Source organism: Orycteropus afer, unplaced genomic scaffold (assembly GCF_000298275.1).
Source record: "Orycteropus afer afer isolate SDZICR_OR568_19922 unplaced genomic scaffold, OryAfe1.0 scaffold00069, whole genome shotgun sequence".
Lineage (NCBI taxonomy): Eukaryota > Metazoa > Chordata > Mammalia > Tubulidentata > Orycteropodidae > Orycteropus > Orycteropus afer.
In genome coordinates this window covers 9,232,607-9,251,342 of record NW_006921656.1, presented here as the reverse complement: position 1 = coordinate 9,251,342, position 18,736 = coordinate 9,232,607, and the positions used below count along the sequence as shown (strand labels likewise).

The following is an 18,736-nucleotide window of genomic DNA, read 5'->3' as shown; positions in this document are numbered from 1 at the left end:
CCCCTCCAGCGAGCACTGAGTGTGGGCTTTTGTACTCCCCTCCTCACCCCCTCCAGCGAGCACTGAGTGTGGAGTCTGGGAGTTGGCTTCAGGTCCCAGCTCTGCTGCTTCCAGAGCTGGGTGGCTGTGGACACAGCTGTAGTCTTGCCAGCATCCATTTTCTCACCTATAAAATGGGGGTGATGTCCACCCACCTCAGCAGATTCTTGGGAGAAGCAAGTGTAGTGAGGGGTGGGCCTGTCTTTGTCACTCTAAAGCACAGACCAGCGTTGGTCTCCATTGAAGTAGGCATGGATGCTTTTGAGGGATGGCCAGCTGTACAGGTCTGATGCCACAGCAGGCTCCCACTGGCCCCTCTGCTTCCGGCCTGGCCCTGCAAGGTTTTCCATGGTGCAACAAAGGAGATGCCCAGAAAATGCAGATGGGCTGAGTTCCCTTCCCTGCAGAAAATCACTGCTACTCCCCTCTACTCAGGGTCAAGGTCAGACCCCTTGGCATGGCTCAGGGGCCCCACATAGCTGACTCCTGTGTATCTCCAGATCTTTGCTTCTCCATCCCTTAAATTTCAGGGTCCTGCTGTCGTAACTGTTCCTATTGCTGTCGAGTCAATTCTGACTCATAACAGCCCTGTAGGACAGAGTAGAACCCCATAGGGGTTCTAAGGCTATAAATCCTTATGGAAAGAGACTGCCACATCTTTCTCCCTCAGAGCCACTGGTGGGTTCTTACTTCCAACCTCTGGTTAGCTTCTGAGCACTTAACCACTGTCCTCCCAGGGCTCCCGTCATAAACTCTTAAAAACAAAAATCATTTGGACAAATGCTGCAGTTTTGGTCTTGTATGAGGAGCACGTTCCCCATGGGTGTTATTGTTCACTTTATGTTGTTATTGTTGTTATGTGCTGTCGAGTTGGACCTGACTCATAGCAACCCTTCCTTGGGTTTCCGAGGGAGTATCACTACGGAAGTAGATTGCCCCATCTTCCTTCCAAGGAGTGGCTGGCGGGTTTGAACCACCAGCCTTCTGGTTAGCAGTCAAGTGCCTTAGGCACTATGCTGCCAGAGCTCCCTGTTCACTTTATAGGCCTATCTATTGTTTGGCTGATCTCCTAAAAAAAAAAAAAAAAAAAAATCCAAAAAACCAAACTCACTGCCGTCGAGTTGATTGGACTCATAGCGACCCCTCCTTGGGTTTCTGAGGCGGTGTCCTTACGGAAGCAGATTGCCCAACCTTCCTTCTGAGGAGTGGCTGGTGGGTTTGAACCACTAGCCTTCTGGTTAGCAGTCAGATGCCTCAGGCAGTACAGGCTTTCTTCTGTGTGACACTCTTCCCCCGTCCCATCAAGGTTCTGTTCTGCTGCCGGCAGTGCCTCCTTCACCACACCCCAACCTGGTTGATCCTTAGACCAAAGTTGGCCCCCGGAATCCCTTGCTGGCTTCTCTCCTCGTAGCTCAGTTCTGTGCCTTCCGAAGGCTACTAAAGCATCACCCTGTGTATCTCCTCCTGTTGCCTCATCACCCGCAACACTGCCTTCAGGCCTCTAAGGTCCTGGAGGGTGGGTAAGGCACAGGGTACAGAGCTGAGCAGTGCGCATCTTGTGGGGAGAGGCCGCCTGCAAGGGGGTGGCATTGGCTGGGGGTGGGGGGGGGCTGTGGTGGCGAGTGGCTGTGGTAGCAGCCCTGGTGACAGGTGATGGTGGTTGGTGGCATGGGCTGGGACAGCTGTGCAGGTGAAGGGAGCCGGGGCAGGAGTGGACGCCCTGAGTCGCCGTCTGGCTTGTCCTATGCGCAGGTCCAAGCCCCTGTGAGGCACTCAGGAGCAGAGTCCTGGAGAGGAGAGTTGGTCCAGGCTATATCCCAGCCTGTGAGGCAGAGGACGGACGCTTCTCCCCAGTGCAGTGCGACCCAGCCAGCGGCAGCTGCTGGTGTGTCCTGGGCAGCGGAGAGGAGGTGCCTGGGACTCGCGTGGCGGGGAGCCAGCCTGCCTGTGAGAGTAAGTCGGGGATCCCTGCCCGAAGGGGCTCCCTGACCTGTGGGCCCTGCACATCTCTGCCCCTACCCAGGCTCGTATCTGTTGAAAGTGAGAGAGGGTGAGCTCTTCAGGGGGAGGGCAGGGAGGGAGGAGGCCTGAGAGTGGACAGGAGGGGTGCGGAGAGAGGAGGCTGTAGGAGGGAGAACTCGGGTCTCCCAGGAGCCGGGCAGATGCCCACAGCTGCTGCTCTTTCCTTTCCCCAGGCCCTCAGTGCCCACTCCCGTTCAGCATGGCAGGTGTTGCGGGCGGAGTGGTCCTGTGTGGGGCGGCCTCAGGCCAGGGGGCCGCCGCCATGCAACAGTGCCAGCTGAGGTGCCGTCCCGGCTACTGGAGTGCCTTCCCGCCGAGGCCCCTGCTGTGCAGCGCGGAGAGCGGACGCTGGGTGGCAGAGCTGCCCCAGCCCCGGGCCTGCCAGAGTAAGTGGCCTTGGAGATGGCTTCCCGGCTCGTCCCTCTCAGGCCAGATGGCTGAGGAGCAGGATGTGGAGGCCTGATCGTTTCATTTTCCTGGCTGAATGTAGCATGTGTGTGGTTAGCCATGTGCACGAAGAGTGGAGGCGGGGCCTGGTGCAGCGTCGTCTAGAAGCAGCAGATGTGCTGCTCCTCAGGCCACTGGGGCGAGGCTCCACTGTGGCTTCTCTGGAGAGAATTGACTAACTGTCCTGGGGTGTCTGAGATTCAGGACGGCCCTTCAGCAGGTCACTGCTTTGAGAGTCGTACTGGCTCCTACAGTGTGGACCTGCTCAGAGTGACTCATCCAGCCTCTGAGGGTGACCCTGTGACTCCAGTTACTCTCCCGAGTCCATCTGGACCTCCAGGGTGACTGTCTACTAGAGCAGGGGCCTGGTGCTAGCTGTGGTCACCTGTGCCCTATTTCAGTATCACCCTGCTTGGAGGGCTCAGTGCAGAGTGCTCACACTGACCTCAGCTCTGACAGTGTTCACCCTGACAAAGCATGGCTATGGGCACTCCCAGCCAGATGGGCAGCGTGGGCAGCTGGGACCTAGCACCCATTCATCCCTGCAGTGGGCTGGGTAACTAGGAAAGAGACCCAGACCCTGGGGCTGGCAGTGTCAGAGGATAGCATTTATTGCAAAGCTTTCTGGGATAAGAGGGCCCCCATCTAGAAAACAATGCCAATTGTGATTTGGACAAACAAGTGGCTTGTACCCTTAGCTATGATAGGGTGGCCTAAGCTGTAGTCAAGACCAGGATGCTCACAAATGGATCTGAAACGAGGAATTTGGGGATGAGAGGTGTGGATGTGTCTGGTTGTATGTGGTTGTACAGGTTGTACACTGAACAACCTTAACAGATGCCACTCACAGAGACTATGGTGTCTATTACTAACCTGCAAAACTGTGTGTTGTGGTCCTTTTCATGTGCAACCTTTTATGGGAATGTTTTTTTCTGGGGAGAAATGCTTTTGGAAGATTTTCCAAGCAAGATGTTGTTCAGGTCCTCCAAAAATGGAAGGCCCCCCTAGCTTAGAAGTTGAAGTGGGACTAGGTTTGCTGTGGTACTCGAAGTAGTTTCAGAGGCAAATCTTCTTGCCAGGAAGTATTTCATCTCTGAGGGAGACAATGCAAAATGACAGTGCCAGTGCGTTACAGTGAAATGAGGGAGGGTCATATATGCCCTGGAAAAACCAAGCAAAGAAGAGAATCCCGCCGACCTGTCGCCTCTGCCTGCTGACCACTGGTATTTGCTTGCAGGGCTCCGGCCATGGCAGACTGTCCACACCAAAGTGCAGTTCCAGCTCCGGCTCCCACAGGGCAAGATGTGCAGCGCCGACTATGCAGGCCTGCTGCGGGCCTTCCAGGTCTTCCTGCTGGATGCGCTGACAGCACGTGGCTTCTGTCAAATCCAGGTATACCCCGCCTTCCCTGAATGGGGGCTGCGACGGAGCTCAGGGCCACCGTGTGAGAGAACCTCATGGCTCACAGGGATCTGCGGGTGAACCCTCACTCCTTTCACCAATGGAGAAACTGAGGCCTCAAATGAGGAAACCATTTGGCCAAGGCTTATTACACAGCAGCAGACGTGGGTTCTTACCACCCACCCTTGGCCTTCCATGATCATGGTGTCTAGTGTGTGATATGCCCGGCACCATGCCTCCGTTTGCACAGATTTGATCAGGTTATATAGTCAAAATAGAGGAGCTCTTGGAAGCTCCAGGAGTTCTGGGCCAGCAGGGTTCATGTCCCACTGGATATATGTACCGTGAACGTGGTAGCAGAGTTGCCTACAGCTATCTTACCAGTGAAATATGGTAGCATGGAATTAGGAACATTGGGGCTTTAAATGCATGGAGCTCAGCTCTTACTCCACTTACACCTTTATAAGCTGTGTGTCTAGGGCAAGGTGTTCCACTTCTCTCAGCTTATTTTTCATAGATGGGGAAAGGAGGGTCATTAATGCCTCGTATCCTGATGTAGGATTGGCCAGAAAAGTAAATGAAGTCACACAAGTGAATCTCTGGCACCCAGTGTGGGCGCCATCAGTGCTGGCTTCCTGCTATGTGCTCTTGAACCGAAAACCTTTGTCTGGACGTAGGTAAACACTTTTGGGATCCCAGTTTCCATTCCTGTCTGCGATGACTCCACAGTGCAGGTGGAGTGTCTGACGGTGGAGCGTTTAGGAGTGAACGTGACATGGAAATCTCGGCTGGAGGACATCCCAGCAGCCTCGCTTCCTGGCTTGCATGACATTGGTATGTTTTCCTGCCTTGAAGAAGTTAGGCAACCTCTCTGAGCCCCAGTTTCTTCATCTCAGATAGGGGTAATGAGGCCCATCAGGCCTTCCGATGGGGATCTAGTGGAAGAGTTATGGTCTTCGTACATGAAGGAGCAAACCCTAAAACTTATATAGAAATTATTAGACTCTGGTCAATAGCTCAAAAGAGCTCTGGTGATGGATGCAGTGTTAAAGCATTTGGCTGCTAATCAAAAGGTCAGTGGTTTAAACTCACCAGCCACTCCATGGGAGAAAGATAAGGCAGTCTGCTTTTATAAAGATTTGCAGCCTTGGAAACCCTAGGGGGGAAGTTCTACTCTGTCCTATAGGGTCACTGTTAGTCACAATTCACTTGATGGCAGAGGGTTTGGTTTGGTCAATAGCTTACTACAGTTAAATAATATTATCGAAAACAAAGAGCCTAATTGTGCCTTTCTGGACATCTTCTAATTATTCTCTCTCTCTCTTTTTAAATGCATTTTACTGACGTATAAATTATGTGCAGTGAAATACACAAAACTAAAGTGACACGGGCCAATGCATTATTTATTTATATATATTTTTGCAGTGTTCCTTCCCTTCCCCTCCCACCCCTGGCAATGAACAAAGAAAACTTCCCTCCAATGTAAACCTTTCCTTGACCCTCCACAACAATGAACTAATACTATATTTGTCCTTCTGTGATTGACTTACTTCACTTTGCATAATGTCCTCCAAGTTCATCCATGTTATTTGGTGTTTTGCAGACTCTACATTATTCTTTAGTGCTGTATAGCATTCCATTATGTGTATGCACCATAGTTGGGTCATCTACTCTTCCACTGATGAGCATGTAGGTTGTTCCCATCTTTTTGCTATTGTAAATAGTGCTGCACTGAATGTGGGTGTGCCTATATCTGTTCCTGTCCTGGCTGTCAGCTCTCTAGGATTTATACCTAGTAATGGGATTGCTGGGTCAAATGGTATTTCCAATTCCAGCTTTCTAAGGAATCACCATACTGCTTTCCACAGTGGTTATATCACTTCACAGTCCCACCAGCAGTGTATGACAGTCCAGATCTCTCCACATCCCTACCAGCATTTCTATTTTCTGTCTCGTTGAACCTTGCCATCAGTGCTGGGGTGAGATGGTATCTCATTGCTGTTTTGATTTTTATCTCTCTGATGGCCAATGATTATGAGCATCTCTTCATGTATTTGCTGGCCACCTGAATATCCTCCTTGGTGAAGTGTCTATTCATGTTTTCTGCCCATTTTTCAATTGGATTGTTAATTTCTTTGCTGTTGAGGCATTGGAGCTTTCCATAAATCTTAAAGATAAGTCCCTTGCCAAATATGTAATTATCAGTAAATATGAATTTGTTGCTGTCATTTTGTTATGTGCTTTTTCATGGTGTTGATTTCTTTGTTCCATATAATTTTCTGTGCTGAGCTCGTTTTGTTTATGAATCATGTTATCACTTCCTTCGTTGCTCTTGTTTTAGTATTTGCTAAATACTTGTGCTGGTTCTCTTTTTTATTTTGATGTAAAGGTTTATCATTTTTCTTTGAGTTTACTCTGTGATTTATAGTTTTCTTCCCAAGTTTAGAACAGTCTGTTCTATCTTGTAGTTGTCTCGACTTCCCTACCATTTAGAAGTTCTGTAAATACACACTATTTTTTCCTTCATTTTGGTTTGTAGTTGTCCTCACTTGTCAGTTGATGTCTCTAGTTCCCTGTTTACAATCTTGTAGGCTTATTTACTTTAGATACTTCTATAACTGGGTTGGTTTCTGGGTTATGCCATCATGTGTGTTAATGGTCAGTTATTGTTTACTGTTGTTGATTCTCTGTCCAAAGGACTCCCTTTAGCATCTCTTGTAAGGTTGGTCTGATTTTAACAAATTGCCTTAATTTCTGCTTATGTGAACATTTTTTGATGAGGAGCTCTGGTAGTGTAGTGCCTAAGGCACTTGACTGCTAACCAGAAGGCTGGTGGTTCAAACCCACCAACCACTCTTGGGAAGGAAGGTTGGACAATTTATTTCCACAGTGATACTGCCTTGGAAACCCAAGGAGGGATTGCTATGAGTCGGATGGATTCAACTCCACGGCAGTGTATTTGGTTTGCTTTTGTTTATTTGAGGGACAATTTTGCTGGGTATATATTTCTTGGTTGGAAATTTTTCTCTTTCAGGGATTTATATATACCACTCCATTGTCTTCTCGCCTGCATGGTTTCTGCCAAGAAATCCCAGCTTAGTCTTATTGGTTGCCCCTTTTTCATTTTTCCCATGCTGCTTTCAGGATTCTTTCTTTGTGTTTGGTTTTGGTGAATTTGATGATGCTATGTCTTTGTGATTTTCTTTTGGGGTTTATCCTGTTTGGGGTTCGTTGGACTTCTTGAATGCATATATTCTCATCTTTCATCATACCAGGAAAATTCTCTTCCAAAAGATCTTTGACAATTTTTTTTTGTGGTTTTGTCTCTTCCTGTTCTGGAATTCTGATTACACAATGTATATGCCTCTTGATGGTATCCCACATGATCCTTAGGCTTTCTTCATTTTATTCTGACCTTTTTTTCTGATTGATCCCTTTCTAAAGAAGTATTGAGATATTTGCCTTCAATCTCTAATTCTTTCTTCCATTGGTTCAGTTCTACTCCTTTACCCATTCAATGTGTTATCTATTTCTGAAATTTTAGTATTAATCTTCTGGATTTCTATGTGTAGATTTTGTATCATTTCTAATTTTTTATTTATTTTGTCATTTTGTTCTTGTATTGTCTTTTGAATTTGTTCTAGGGTTTTCTTTGTGTTTACCTCAGTTTTATCAGTGTTTTCCTTCATCGGTCTTTCAGTTTGTTGAAGGTACCTAAATATAATTCTTTTGAATTCCTTATCACAGAGTTCCAATGCTCCATCTTCCTTAGGGATGTGTTTTGGGTCCTTATCCTGGTCCCTTGTCTTCCTGCTTTGTCTTGCTTCCTTGTGTGGACTGTGATGCTCTGTTGTCTCCAAGGCATTGTGACATTTTTGTGTTTATATTTAATTGGTGATTGTATGTTGGAGATTTTTGTTTTCTTTGGATGTTATCTGCATAAGCAGGGTACTGTGCTGTGCTCCTCTATTCACTAGTTGGCAGCACTTATGCACTCACCACCAGTCTCCTTTCCCGTTGTCAGCCTCCTGTATGTCCCTGCCATCCTTAGCAAATGGAGCCTATTCTTAGGTCCTGTTTTCATTCATATTTTTCCACTAGTTGATGCCTAATCCACTTCTATATACTTCCTTTCAAAGCTTAGGGCTCTAGAATTATCTTCTTTGTTTGTGTCAGTTGGTTTCTCTTTTCTTTGTTGAAGAGGGTCTGTGTAGCTTGTCTGCCTATTTCTGTATCTTAACAGAAGTCTTCTTATTCTTCTCTTGACTTTCTTGGCACAGAGTGTGTTGAAGGGGAGAATGATGTGAGGTGAGGGAGGCCACATTGGTTCATAATGTATGTCCCACCAACTTCTAATTGTAAACATCTCAGACTACTTACACGATTTAAATATACCATGACACTAAGTCAGGGAGATTATGATACAGATGAGTCAAGAGTAGGGAGCTCCAAGAAGAAGGGTCAAAAGGATTTGAGGATAAATCACATGCCTGTGCACTGTATTTCCCTCTGAGTTTTCTGGCAGAAGGTGAAGTAACCCACAATGTCTGACCAGAGAGTGGGGGCCAATTTCACTTTCTCCTCTATCATCCAATGGCCAAGAGCCCCATAGCCAGTACTACTTGAACTTGCCCTCTATCTATAATGGGGAACTTTTGGAAAGCATTAACAGAGTATAAACCAGGAGGCTGACCACCTCTCTGTCATCACCCTGTTCTAGTAGAATTCATCTGTGTGAAAAGTTACCACCCAGTGTTTGAATTAAGGGTCCCCTTCTGTCTTCCTCCACGGAGAACCTAGATCATGTGAGTATGTTTGAAGCTGCAGTAGTAGGAATTTTTTCCTGGCTCCAGTTGTGCAGATGGTGGCAACTATGGTTTTAGTCCATGGGCTGGCTTTCCAGTAGCCTGTGGTAGCACAAATCTTTGCTGCCTGCTGGGATCTTTCCCAGCCTCTGATGTGGTGATCATGTACTTCCTTCCTAGGAAATGCCTGTAGTTCAACAGCTGGAGGTGTTCTCCATGCTGAGTTAAAAACTGGGATGGAAGGCCACATTGCCTCCTGGAGTCCTTGCCTTCACTTTAAGTAGTACTTTCGTATACATTATCTTTTATAATCCTCAGTAACTACAAGAGAGGCATTCCCTAGCCCATTTTGCAGATGGAGAAATTGAGGCTCAGAAATGTTAAGTGGCTTCCCAAAGGTTGAGGTAGACGTGTATCTGGGTAATGCACCTTTATTCAATAGGGACTAAAGACATGGTGTCCTATTCCAATGTGGGTCACATGAGGCCAGATGAAATGACCAGAGCCTGCGTTTGCATCCTAGTTGTGCTTTTCTCTCCTGTATGGCCTTGGGCTAGTCAACCCCCGTCCCTCTGCCTCAGTTTCTCCCTCTGTAAAAGGGTCCCTTTTCAGTGTGCACATTCTAGGCAGCTCTGCCTCCTTGATTCTCTCTGGCCCTGCAGAGAACAATGGGGTGACCCTCCTGCCTTATCCCATGTCTTACAGAGGAGGCCTTAGTGGGCAAGAATCTTGTTGGGGGCTTTGCAGATCTGATCCAAAGAGGTGAGCTCCAGCTTCATCTGGATTCTAAGACATTCCCAGCAGACACCTCCATTCGCCTCCTCCAAGGGGACCAGTTTGGCAGCTCTCCCAGAGCACAGTTTGGGTGCTTGGAAGGATTTTACAGAGTCTCAGCCACCAACAAATCCAGTCAGGATTCACTGGGATGCGGTAGGTCCACTCTCACTTCCTGTTGTTATTATTGTCATCAAATTGGCCCTAACTTCTGATGCATGGTGACCGCATGTATAACAGAACAAAACCTTGCTTAGTCCTGTGCCATTTTGATGACCTGGTATGTTTGAGTACATTTTTGCAGCCACTGTAAATTTTTAGTGTCTTGAAACCTAGGGGGCTCATTTTCTAGCACTATATTGATACTTGACTGCTAACCAGAAGGCTGACAGTTCAAACCCACCACCTACTTCTCAGAAGGAAGATGGGGCAATCTACTTCTGTAATGATACTGCCTCGGAAACCCAAGGAGGGATCGCTATGAGTTGGATCTGACTGGATGGCAGTGAGTTTGGTTTGGATAAGCAGCCTTAATTCCATCTGCAACCTGAATTCTTTTCTGCTGGGCAACCTAACATATTCAAAGGTTCCAGGGATTAAAATGAGGATATCTTTCAGGATCACTATTCTGTCAGGACTCCGGTGGTGCAGTGGTTAAGCACTTGGCTACGAACTGGGAGCTTTGGTAGCATAGTGGCTAAAACACCTGACTGCTAACCAGAAGGCTGGCGGTTCAAATCCACCAGCCACTCCTCGAAAGGAAGGTTGGGCAATCCTACTTCCGTAGTGATACTGCCTCGGAAACCCAAGGAGGGGTCGCTATGAGTCAGGTCCGACTCGACGGCACATAACAACAACAACAACAACTAACTGGAAAGGTCAGTGGTTCGAACCCACCAGCTGCTCCATGGGAGAAAGCAGTCTGCTTTCTTAAAAGTTACAACTTGGAAACCCTATAGGACATTTGTATTCTGTCCTATAGGGTCTCTAGGAGTTGGAATCGACTCAATGGTAATGTGTTATTCTATCTATCACAGAAACGTAAAAGGTACCTTGCTGAGGAACCTTCCTCCCATGTGAGATGAACAGGCATTTTCCCTGACCTGAAGAGAGAGAAGACTCAGCACAGGCACTTTGCTTCTCATTATTTATAATTGGTTGCAACACAAAAGCTACATGGCCTTTCCTTTTCTGAAATGCATGTCAAGATCTGAACTCCAGTTTGATCTAAGATGCAGCTAAATGTCAACATAGATAAGAAAGAAAAACCACTTCTCACTAATGTTTAGAGAACTCTTCGGTCTATAATGCAGTCTTCACAAATATTTGTTTGGACTCTCAGAATAGCTCTTAGTCAGCATTTTTTAGGCAGGGAATGTTGCCTAATTTACATACAAGAAGTGAAGGCTCAGATTCAATGATATAACCCTTTTCTAGTGCCCAGAGCAGGGTGGACTGTAGCAGGGACTCAGGTTCATCTAAACAATTACCAGTGGGGCCAGTAACTTCCCACCTCACCAGAGCTGCCCAAGCAAAGAGGACAAGCAGTGGGGACAAACGTGGATGGGAGCCACCTATCAAGGTGGGAGAAATGGGATCACAGACAAGGGGGTGTTCAGAACCTACAGCAGTGTTCTCAGACTTTAGTGCAAAGACCCCTTACTCCACTGTCAAGGACCGAATTGGAAGTGTATGTGTAGGGAGGGGGTTTACAGTGGGAACCAGGAGCCAAGCTTTGATAGCCACCCAGGTAGTACTGATGGAGGGAGCATGGAATTAAGATGTGAAGTAGCAGGAGATGGAGATGGTCAAGGGCTGGCCCTGTAGAACCTGTGTGGACTTGGTGCCTTTAGGCAGGTCCTTTCCCCTCCCAGGGCCTCAGTTTCCCATGTTAAAGTAAAAGGGTAGACTAGAGATCTGATACCAAAGTTCCTTCGAGGGTTGGCCATCCTGAAAATCAGAGTGTTAGTGTCTCTTTGCCAAGGTGGGTAGCCCTGCTCAGCTGGGAGAGAGGGAGGGAGGCTTAGACAATCTTGCCTTCATGGATGTCACCCAACATCAGAACCCAGATAGTGAGGACTTCAGAGAGGGTGGGACCACTGTGGATGGGGGACACAGAAACGTGACTGAGTTAAAGGGTTTGCCCAGAATACACTTGCTCTAAAACAAGACATGGCAAGGCTTTTCTGTACCAGGGCACGTAACAAACGTTTTAGCCCTTCTAGGTCTCTGTCTTAATGACTGAACTCAGCCATTGCAGAGAGAAAGCCAAGACTGTGTTCCAGTAAAACTTGATTTACCAAAATAGAAGATGGATTGAATTTGGCCCATGGGCTGTTACCCCTGCACTAGACAAATTTACATTCTGTTTTTCAACTCCTGCAGTCCTTGCTGACTCACAAAGAATGTAAATCACACCATTCAGTCCCACCCTTCCTACTACTACTTCCGAAAAGAAAAAAAAAAGTAGCAGTAGGAAGGGTGGGATTGAATGGCGTGGTTTGCTTATTACTCCAAATGTTTAGAAAGGTCCAGAATGGAATTTACAAAAGTAATCACTAAAGACTTGGATTTTCCCCTAGTGTCAGTGATAGTATATATCATTAAACTTGATCATAAATCAAGCTTGATTGAGTTTCCTGACTAGCATTTCTCTGGTCCAGAGAGTCAGGTTTTAATCACATATTGTGGGAGAGGAAACCCAGGTTGGAGTTAACAGTGTTTGGAGTTGCTCTTTGAAATCAGGGAGATCTGGGTTTGAGTTCTGGCTCTAACACTTCCTAGTTGTGGGATCTTGGGAAAGCTATTTGTCTTCATTAAAAAATGAGAAGCATGAACTAAAAAAGCCAGACATAAAACTACCTGTGTCATGGGATTGTTGTGCGGATTGCATGAAATAATCAATGCATACTGCTCGCACCTAACAGACACTCAGTGAGGGCTTTGTTGTTGATTGGCTATACTGAGATTTGAACTCAGATCTGTTTGACTACACATTCTTTGTTTTGTCCTCTTCATCACATGTCTTCCTTCTCTGTGAAGGTGTTTGCAGGGATATCATGCCCTGGGTTTTTGAATCTGTGCTCCTTGGCAACTTTTCCTTCTAAAATGCAGTCACATCTGGAGCACAGCTGGAGAGGAAGCAGATTTCTGTGTATTCTCTCTCTGGGGGGTTCATCTGGATGGCCACATGGAGGCCATGAGCCAGGGGCAATGGGACTGTCCATCCCTCGTGACTTGTGATGGCGTGGAGTCCTCTTCCAGGGAACTGGGCACTTTAGGGTAATGGGGGCTTTGTTTGTGGCTCAGTGGGTCAGCTATACTCACTCTTTGGCCTCTAGGTGGCCCATATAGCTGCCCCTTGGCACTGCCTTCTGGCAGCCTTCCTACTAGATTTGTCCATGTAGTAGAATCCTATAGAAATTGCCTGAATTTTCCATTGTCCATTCTGAACTATTTTACCATTCACCTATTTCTTATAATAGAGCTGGCTCCTTGTGAATTTTGTTTTAATCCCCAAAATAATATGTTGTCTCTTGTTTCCTCCCTCCTTCCCATCCATCTCTCCATTCACTCATTTATTCATCCACCTGTCCACCTTTCCATCCATCCATCCATCCAATGTTTCGAAAGACAGTTTTGTTTCAAATACCAAGTTACATGTTTAAGAAAGAATATACATAGCCCCTACTTTGAAGGAGCTCACAGTCTAGTTGGGGGAGGCTAAGTTAGTGGATGGCTCTAGTATCATGTGCAAGGAGCTTTGGCTTCCCAGTCTGAGAAGTTTGTTGGGTGGCAGAGACTGGCATAAAGTCTTAAAGGGTGAGTAGGAATTTCTGCTCAGACAAGAGAGATGTAGTGGTGGTGGTGGTGGTGGTGGTGTGTGTGTGTGTGTGTGTACACACACATGCCCATACTGGGGGTGCTAATTGATGAAGGACTTCCAAGGAAGGGAGGTAAGTGCAGCAGCAGGGAGAAGTGAAGCAGCATGGTTTGGAGTCAGTGCATATGTTTATATGACGGGGAGTAGGGTATACAGGGGGTGTGGCCAGAGGTGGGACCAGGGAAGTAGGCAGGGCCAGAGCAGGAGAGGCCTGGGGCAAGGGCCATGGACTGGTGAGGGGCACCATGGAGGAATCTGAAGTCGGCAAGTGACAGGCAGGTGTGGGGTGGAGTGCAGCTAAGAGAGGAATACTGCGTTTACTCACAGATATTTTTGTTCAGCAGAAAACTGGCTTTCACTGTTTGGGGGGATGTGTGGGAAGGAGGCTAGCATAACCTAAAACGTTGTGCAATGCTCAAACTCGGCTAGATCCAATTGTCCCATTTTACAACAGAGGAAACTGCAGCCACGAGTTTTCCAGTGATCCCGATGGAGTATGTTATGGAAGGAGGAGCATTTGGTTGTTAAAGTGGCTTCAGCTGCCTTGGAAAGGCTCTGCCAGCTAAGGGAAGGATGATGATAACTGAGCCCCAGTCTCGTTCTGAGTTATGAGCTTGTTATTTGAGGGAAAAGACACTTGACGTCAGAGATGAAGAGAAAAGGTGGAAGGAAAGAGGCTGTGGGTTCCTTGAGCACAGTGAAGGGGCTGGTGCTGATGGGCTTCTCACAAGCATCCATCCCTGGGCTCTTATTTCAGCTCCTTCATGGGCCTCTTGGGCAACTCAGGCCAGCTGAAAATGTTGAGTAGTCCTTTAGCAATGACCTTGAAGACCACTTACTCGAATACATAGTCACACTTATGGGGGTGAAATGCTAGAGAAGATCATCAACAACCTGACTCATAGAAGTAATGAAACTTCACTCTCTGACGGAGGATGTTAATTGCTTGGGGTAGACCGGAAAAACACGTAGTTCAGTTTCCAAGATGTGGCTCAAGTTTCTGATTTACTCAGAAACACCGAGAACATACCCAGACTTGAGATAGTAGTGGCTACACCAAAGCTGGCTCCGTCCTCACCCGCCCCACATGTTTGAGCTTCCTTCTTTACTAAAGGAAGGCAGCTTAGAATGGGGAGTGGAGGAAGGGCTTTGGTTTGGAGAGAATGGAGTTCAAATCTCATATCACCTCACAACCTATTTCCTTGACCTTGAACCTCTGTTTCCTCTGAGTTAAAACAGCGTGAAGGGGGATGATATCTTTCTCATTGGGTTGAGATAACACATTAATTTGCCCACAGCTGTGCTTGGCACGTTCTGTAATTTTACTTCCCCACTGCCCTTTGCAGGAAAACATGCCAGGAAGTCATGTGTGAGTGTCCTGCTGCTTGGCTTTGTGTTCCGTGAAATGGGCATAAAATATTAACTCACAAGGAAGGGTTGTATTTATGTCCACAGTAGAGTGCCAGGTACATGGTCAGAGCTCCCCAGAGCAGGCAAGATTTTAGCTCACACCTTCACTGGGTAACAACTGATTTTTTCTGGAAGTTATTTGGCAAACTCTTGGGAACACAACTCTGAACCAGGAAAGAAAGCAAAAAGAGTCTCCTTCCCTGACCCCCTTTTCTGAACCATCAGAATCAGTGTGGCCAAGTTCACGTGCTTTCCTCAAACAGAGCTCCTCAGACGCTAGCTAGAAGCCTTGTGAGATATAGTGCCTCAGGATTAATTTTCTGGGTTCCCAGCCATTGAGCTGACTGACTCATGGCAGCCCGTGTGTGTCAGAGTCGAACTGTGCTCCACAGGGTTTTCAGTGGGTGATTTTTCAGAAGGAGATCTCCAGAGCTTTCTTCAGAGGCATCTCTGCGTGGACTTGAGCCTCCAGCTGTTCGGTTGGCAGTTAAACATGTCAACCATTGGAGCACCCAGAGACTTCCTGTTTCAGGCCAGAGGAGGCTATTTAGGAGGGATCGGGGCCGTTAGAATCAAAAGGTCAGTCTGCACTGAGAGTCGGCAGGTGAATGGGGGGAGAAGCGTTGCATGTCCTGGAGAGGGACTGGAAGGAGGCAAGCGAAGCACCCAGGGCAGACCGTGAGGAGGCTGTCACTCTCAGGGTTGTCACTGGCCCCACCATGGTCCTGGCTGAGCAGTGTTATTAACAACTTAGGGAGAGAGGCTGTGTAAGTCAAATATGCCGCTGAATTATTGAAATGGCCCCAATAGAGAGGGGCCATGTTTGAACAGAGTGAGTTAGGTTGGCTACGAGGAAGGGCTTCCTCAGTAACCATCTGTTGAGCACATTTGTCAAACCGGCATTAAGATACGTTCCCTATGTACACTGTCACCACACCCAGTGAGGTTGTATTGTTACGGAAATGGAGCCTCAGAAGTGTCCAATCATACAGGTAGAGTGGGGAGTGGGACTTCACCAAATCTGTCCGAGCCCAGTGCTCACACCTCCACTGTGTCATGCCGTGCCCTTCACGTTGGGAAGCATTCCCATGGAGACCTGGGGAGGGACCCTCATCTTTCAGGTGGTTCCCCAGCTTCTTCTCATGTCATTCTTCCCTTGGGCTACCAAACTCTAGGCCCCCTGGCTTTTCTCTATCCTGTCCTGGAATACTCCAAACTCATTCCTACGTCACGGATTTTGCACTTGCTATTCCCTCTGCCTGGAATTCTCTTCCCTTAGATCTTTGCCTGGCTTATTCCTCATCGTGTTGGTCTCAGGAGCCACGTCCTGAGAAGGCTGCCCTCTCTGGCTTGTCTTCCCTCCTTCACGCTCCATCACAGCTCCTGTCTCATTCCTCCCAGGTCTCCAATGCTTGTCTGACACCCTCTCCTCCACTAGCATGTCAGCTCCTGGAGAGCAGGCACCTGTTGGCCTTCTTTCCAGCTGTATCCCCAGCTCTTAGAGCCTGACACACAGTAAGTTCTCAATAGACATTTGTTAAATGAATGGGCTTTTGAACTAATTTTAGGATTTACCCAAGCCTGTGTGTTCTGGGGTTGTAACTGTAAAGCAAGTGGCTTGATCTTTAACATCATACTTTGTTTATTTTTTCTAGTTAAATGTCCTGAAGGAAGCTATTTTCAGGATGAACAGTGTGTTCCTTGTTCCATCGGATTCTACCAGGAACAAGCCGGTAGCTCTGCCTGTGTCCCGTGTCCTGTGGGCAGAACGACCTTGTCTGCTGGGGCTTTCAGCCAGGCTCACTGTAAGTTCTGCAGTGCCCTCCTTAGAAGGAGGAGTGCTGTGATATAAGGGGGACACAGCAGGCTTTCATAAAGCCAGCACAATTGACATTTGGGTCACACAGTTCCTTGCTGGGGAGTTCAGCAGCATCTCTGGCCTCTACTCAATAGATGCCCACTGCACCCCACAGTTGGGACAACCAAAAATGTCTCCAGACAGTGCCAAATGTCCCGTGGAGGACAAAGAGTCACCATGAGTTGGAATCGATTTGCTGACAACAGGTCTGGTTTTGGGTTTGAAACCAAATGAAGGAAGGGGCCACTGTGTTCAGCAGCCTGTCTGCGGCCAGGCTCTCAGCCAGGCCTTTTACCTGTGTTGTCCCATTCAATCTTCCCAGTACTCCTTCCAGGTAAATACATTATTGCTGCTTTCACAGAGAAGTAATGTAATTCAGCCACAGTCACTCAGAAGAGCTTGGAGTGGTGTTATCTGATTCTGAAACTGCTGATTATCTGTGAGTCACCCTTATCAGATGGAGGAATGCATCCTCAGCTGGTGCTCTGTGACACTGTAGTGCCTGACGCATTTGTCAGGGCTGTGTGTTCCTGTAGCCTTCCTGGATGTCACGTGACTTCTCTTGGCCTGATTTAATTGTCAGTTAGCAACGTTGGCTTCTTCCTAACAAGCTCCTATAACGTGCTTTGTTTCACATCTTTTCATGTTAGCCTGAAATTGTATCAACATGAGGCAAACTGTCATTGGTTAAGATGGTAATAGTTTCTAGAATTTAAAACAACAGTTAATTAACAATTAAGAGGACGCTGAGATGCCTTCTTTGATAAGGACAGGTTCTTTGGTGAGGAGTGCCCAAACGTGTTGCTGTTGAGTCAATTCCGACTCCTAGCAACCCCATGTGAAGGAGGAGAACTGCCCCATAGGGTTTCCTGGGCTGTAATCTTTACAGGAGCAGATCTCCAGGTCTATCTCTCATGGAGTGACTGGTGGGTTCAAACCACCGACCTTTCCGTTAGCAGCTGAGTGCTTACCCACTGTGCCACCCAGGCTCTTTGTCAGAAGAACAGTACACTGTGATTCAAAGCAAGTAAGAGTAAGATGACTTTGTATAGGCCAAGAGTCTAACTTCCCTCCTGGAGAAGAAATTCTGCTCAGTGGGACAGTGTCCTTGACAACTCTACATCACCTGTCTGAGCACATTGACTTCAGGCCTTGTGGTTTGAAATAGCTCTAAATGCCATCAACTGCAAGAGACACACTTTCCTAGGAGAGATCCATGTACTGATCCTTGTTTATGGGTGGGTGGGGTGATAGGAGGGAAGGGCATAGTGCAAGAGGCTGAAGCTCAGCTCGAGGCAGATTCTGCTCCATCCCTGTCTTGTCTTACTAACCCTGTGACCTAGGCCAACTCACTTTCCTTCTCACTTTCATTCTCATCTGTTACATGGTGCCAATATACCTCACTCAGTTGTTGATGTTGTTAGGTGCCGTTGAGTCAATTCTGACTCATAGCAATCCCATGTGATGGAATAGAACTGCCCCATAGGGTTTTCTTGGCTGTAATCTTTACAGGAACAGATTGCCATGTCTTTCTCCTCTGGAGCTGCTGGATAGGTTTGAATCTCTGACCTTTCAGTTAGCAGCAGAATGCTTAACCGTTGCTCCGCTAGGGCTCCTACCGCGCTTAGAGTGGTTATGAATCTCGACTCAATGTTGAAAGTGCCTGCAAAGTGTACAATAAGTATCTTTCCCCAACCTGTGCTTGAGTTGGGCTTTGTTGTGCTTCCATGCAGGAGTGGAGTAGTGTTGTCTCCTTACCACTCTCTTCACATCTTCTTGGGCAAAGCAGAGACCTGAGTGAGTGGTTTGCCACGGTCAGAGCTGGAGTCTGTTAAAGGACCCGTTTTCTATCCAAAAACTTCTCCATGACTCATTAAGCCCCATGCTCTGCATGTTGAATGATCTGGTCTGTGTCCTTAGATGGAATTACAGTCAAGAGAAGCACAGAGCTGGAAAGTCTTCTGGGTTTCAAATGATGCCAAACAGGGATATTTACTTGGTTTCCCTTTGGTGTTAGGATATTTTTCAGAATCCCAGTTCCTCTGTATAGTTGAGGTCTCTCTTATTGTTCTTATTTACAAACACCTTGTGTCGGCA

At 47.3% G+C, this 18,736-nt stretch overlaps 1 protein-coding gene across 1 annotated transcript in view; it reads left to right on the top strand.

The window, feature by feature from the left end:
• TG (thyroglobulin) overlaps positions 1–18,736 on the top strand; it is a 243,257-nt gene that overhangs the window by 34,209 nt on the left and 190,312 nt on the right. Inside the window, exons 16-21 of the mRNA XM_007940540.1 lie at positions 1,792–1,992; positions 2,235–2,447; positions 3,746–3,900; positions 4,587–4,743; positions 9,420–9,644; positions 16,437–16,586. Of these exons, the coding sequence (XP_007938731.1) occupies positions 1,792–1,992; positions 2,235–2,447; positions 3,746–3,900; positions 4,587–4,743; positions 9,420–9,644; positions 16,437–16,586 (1,101 nt within the window). The remainder of the gene's footprint in view (positions 1–1,791; positions 1,993–2,234; positions 2,448–3,745; positions 3,901–4,586; positions 4,744–9,419; positions 9,645–16,436; positions 16,587–18,736) is intronic.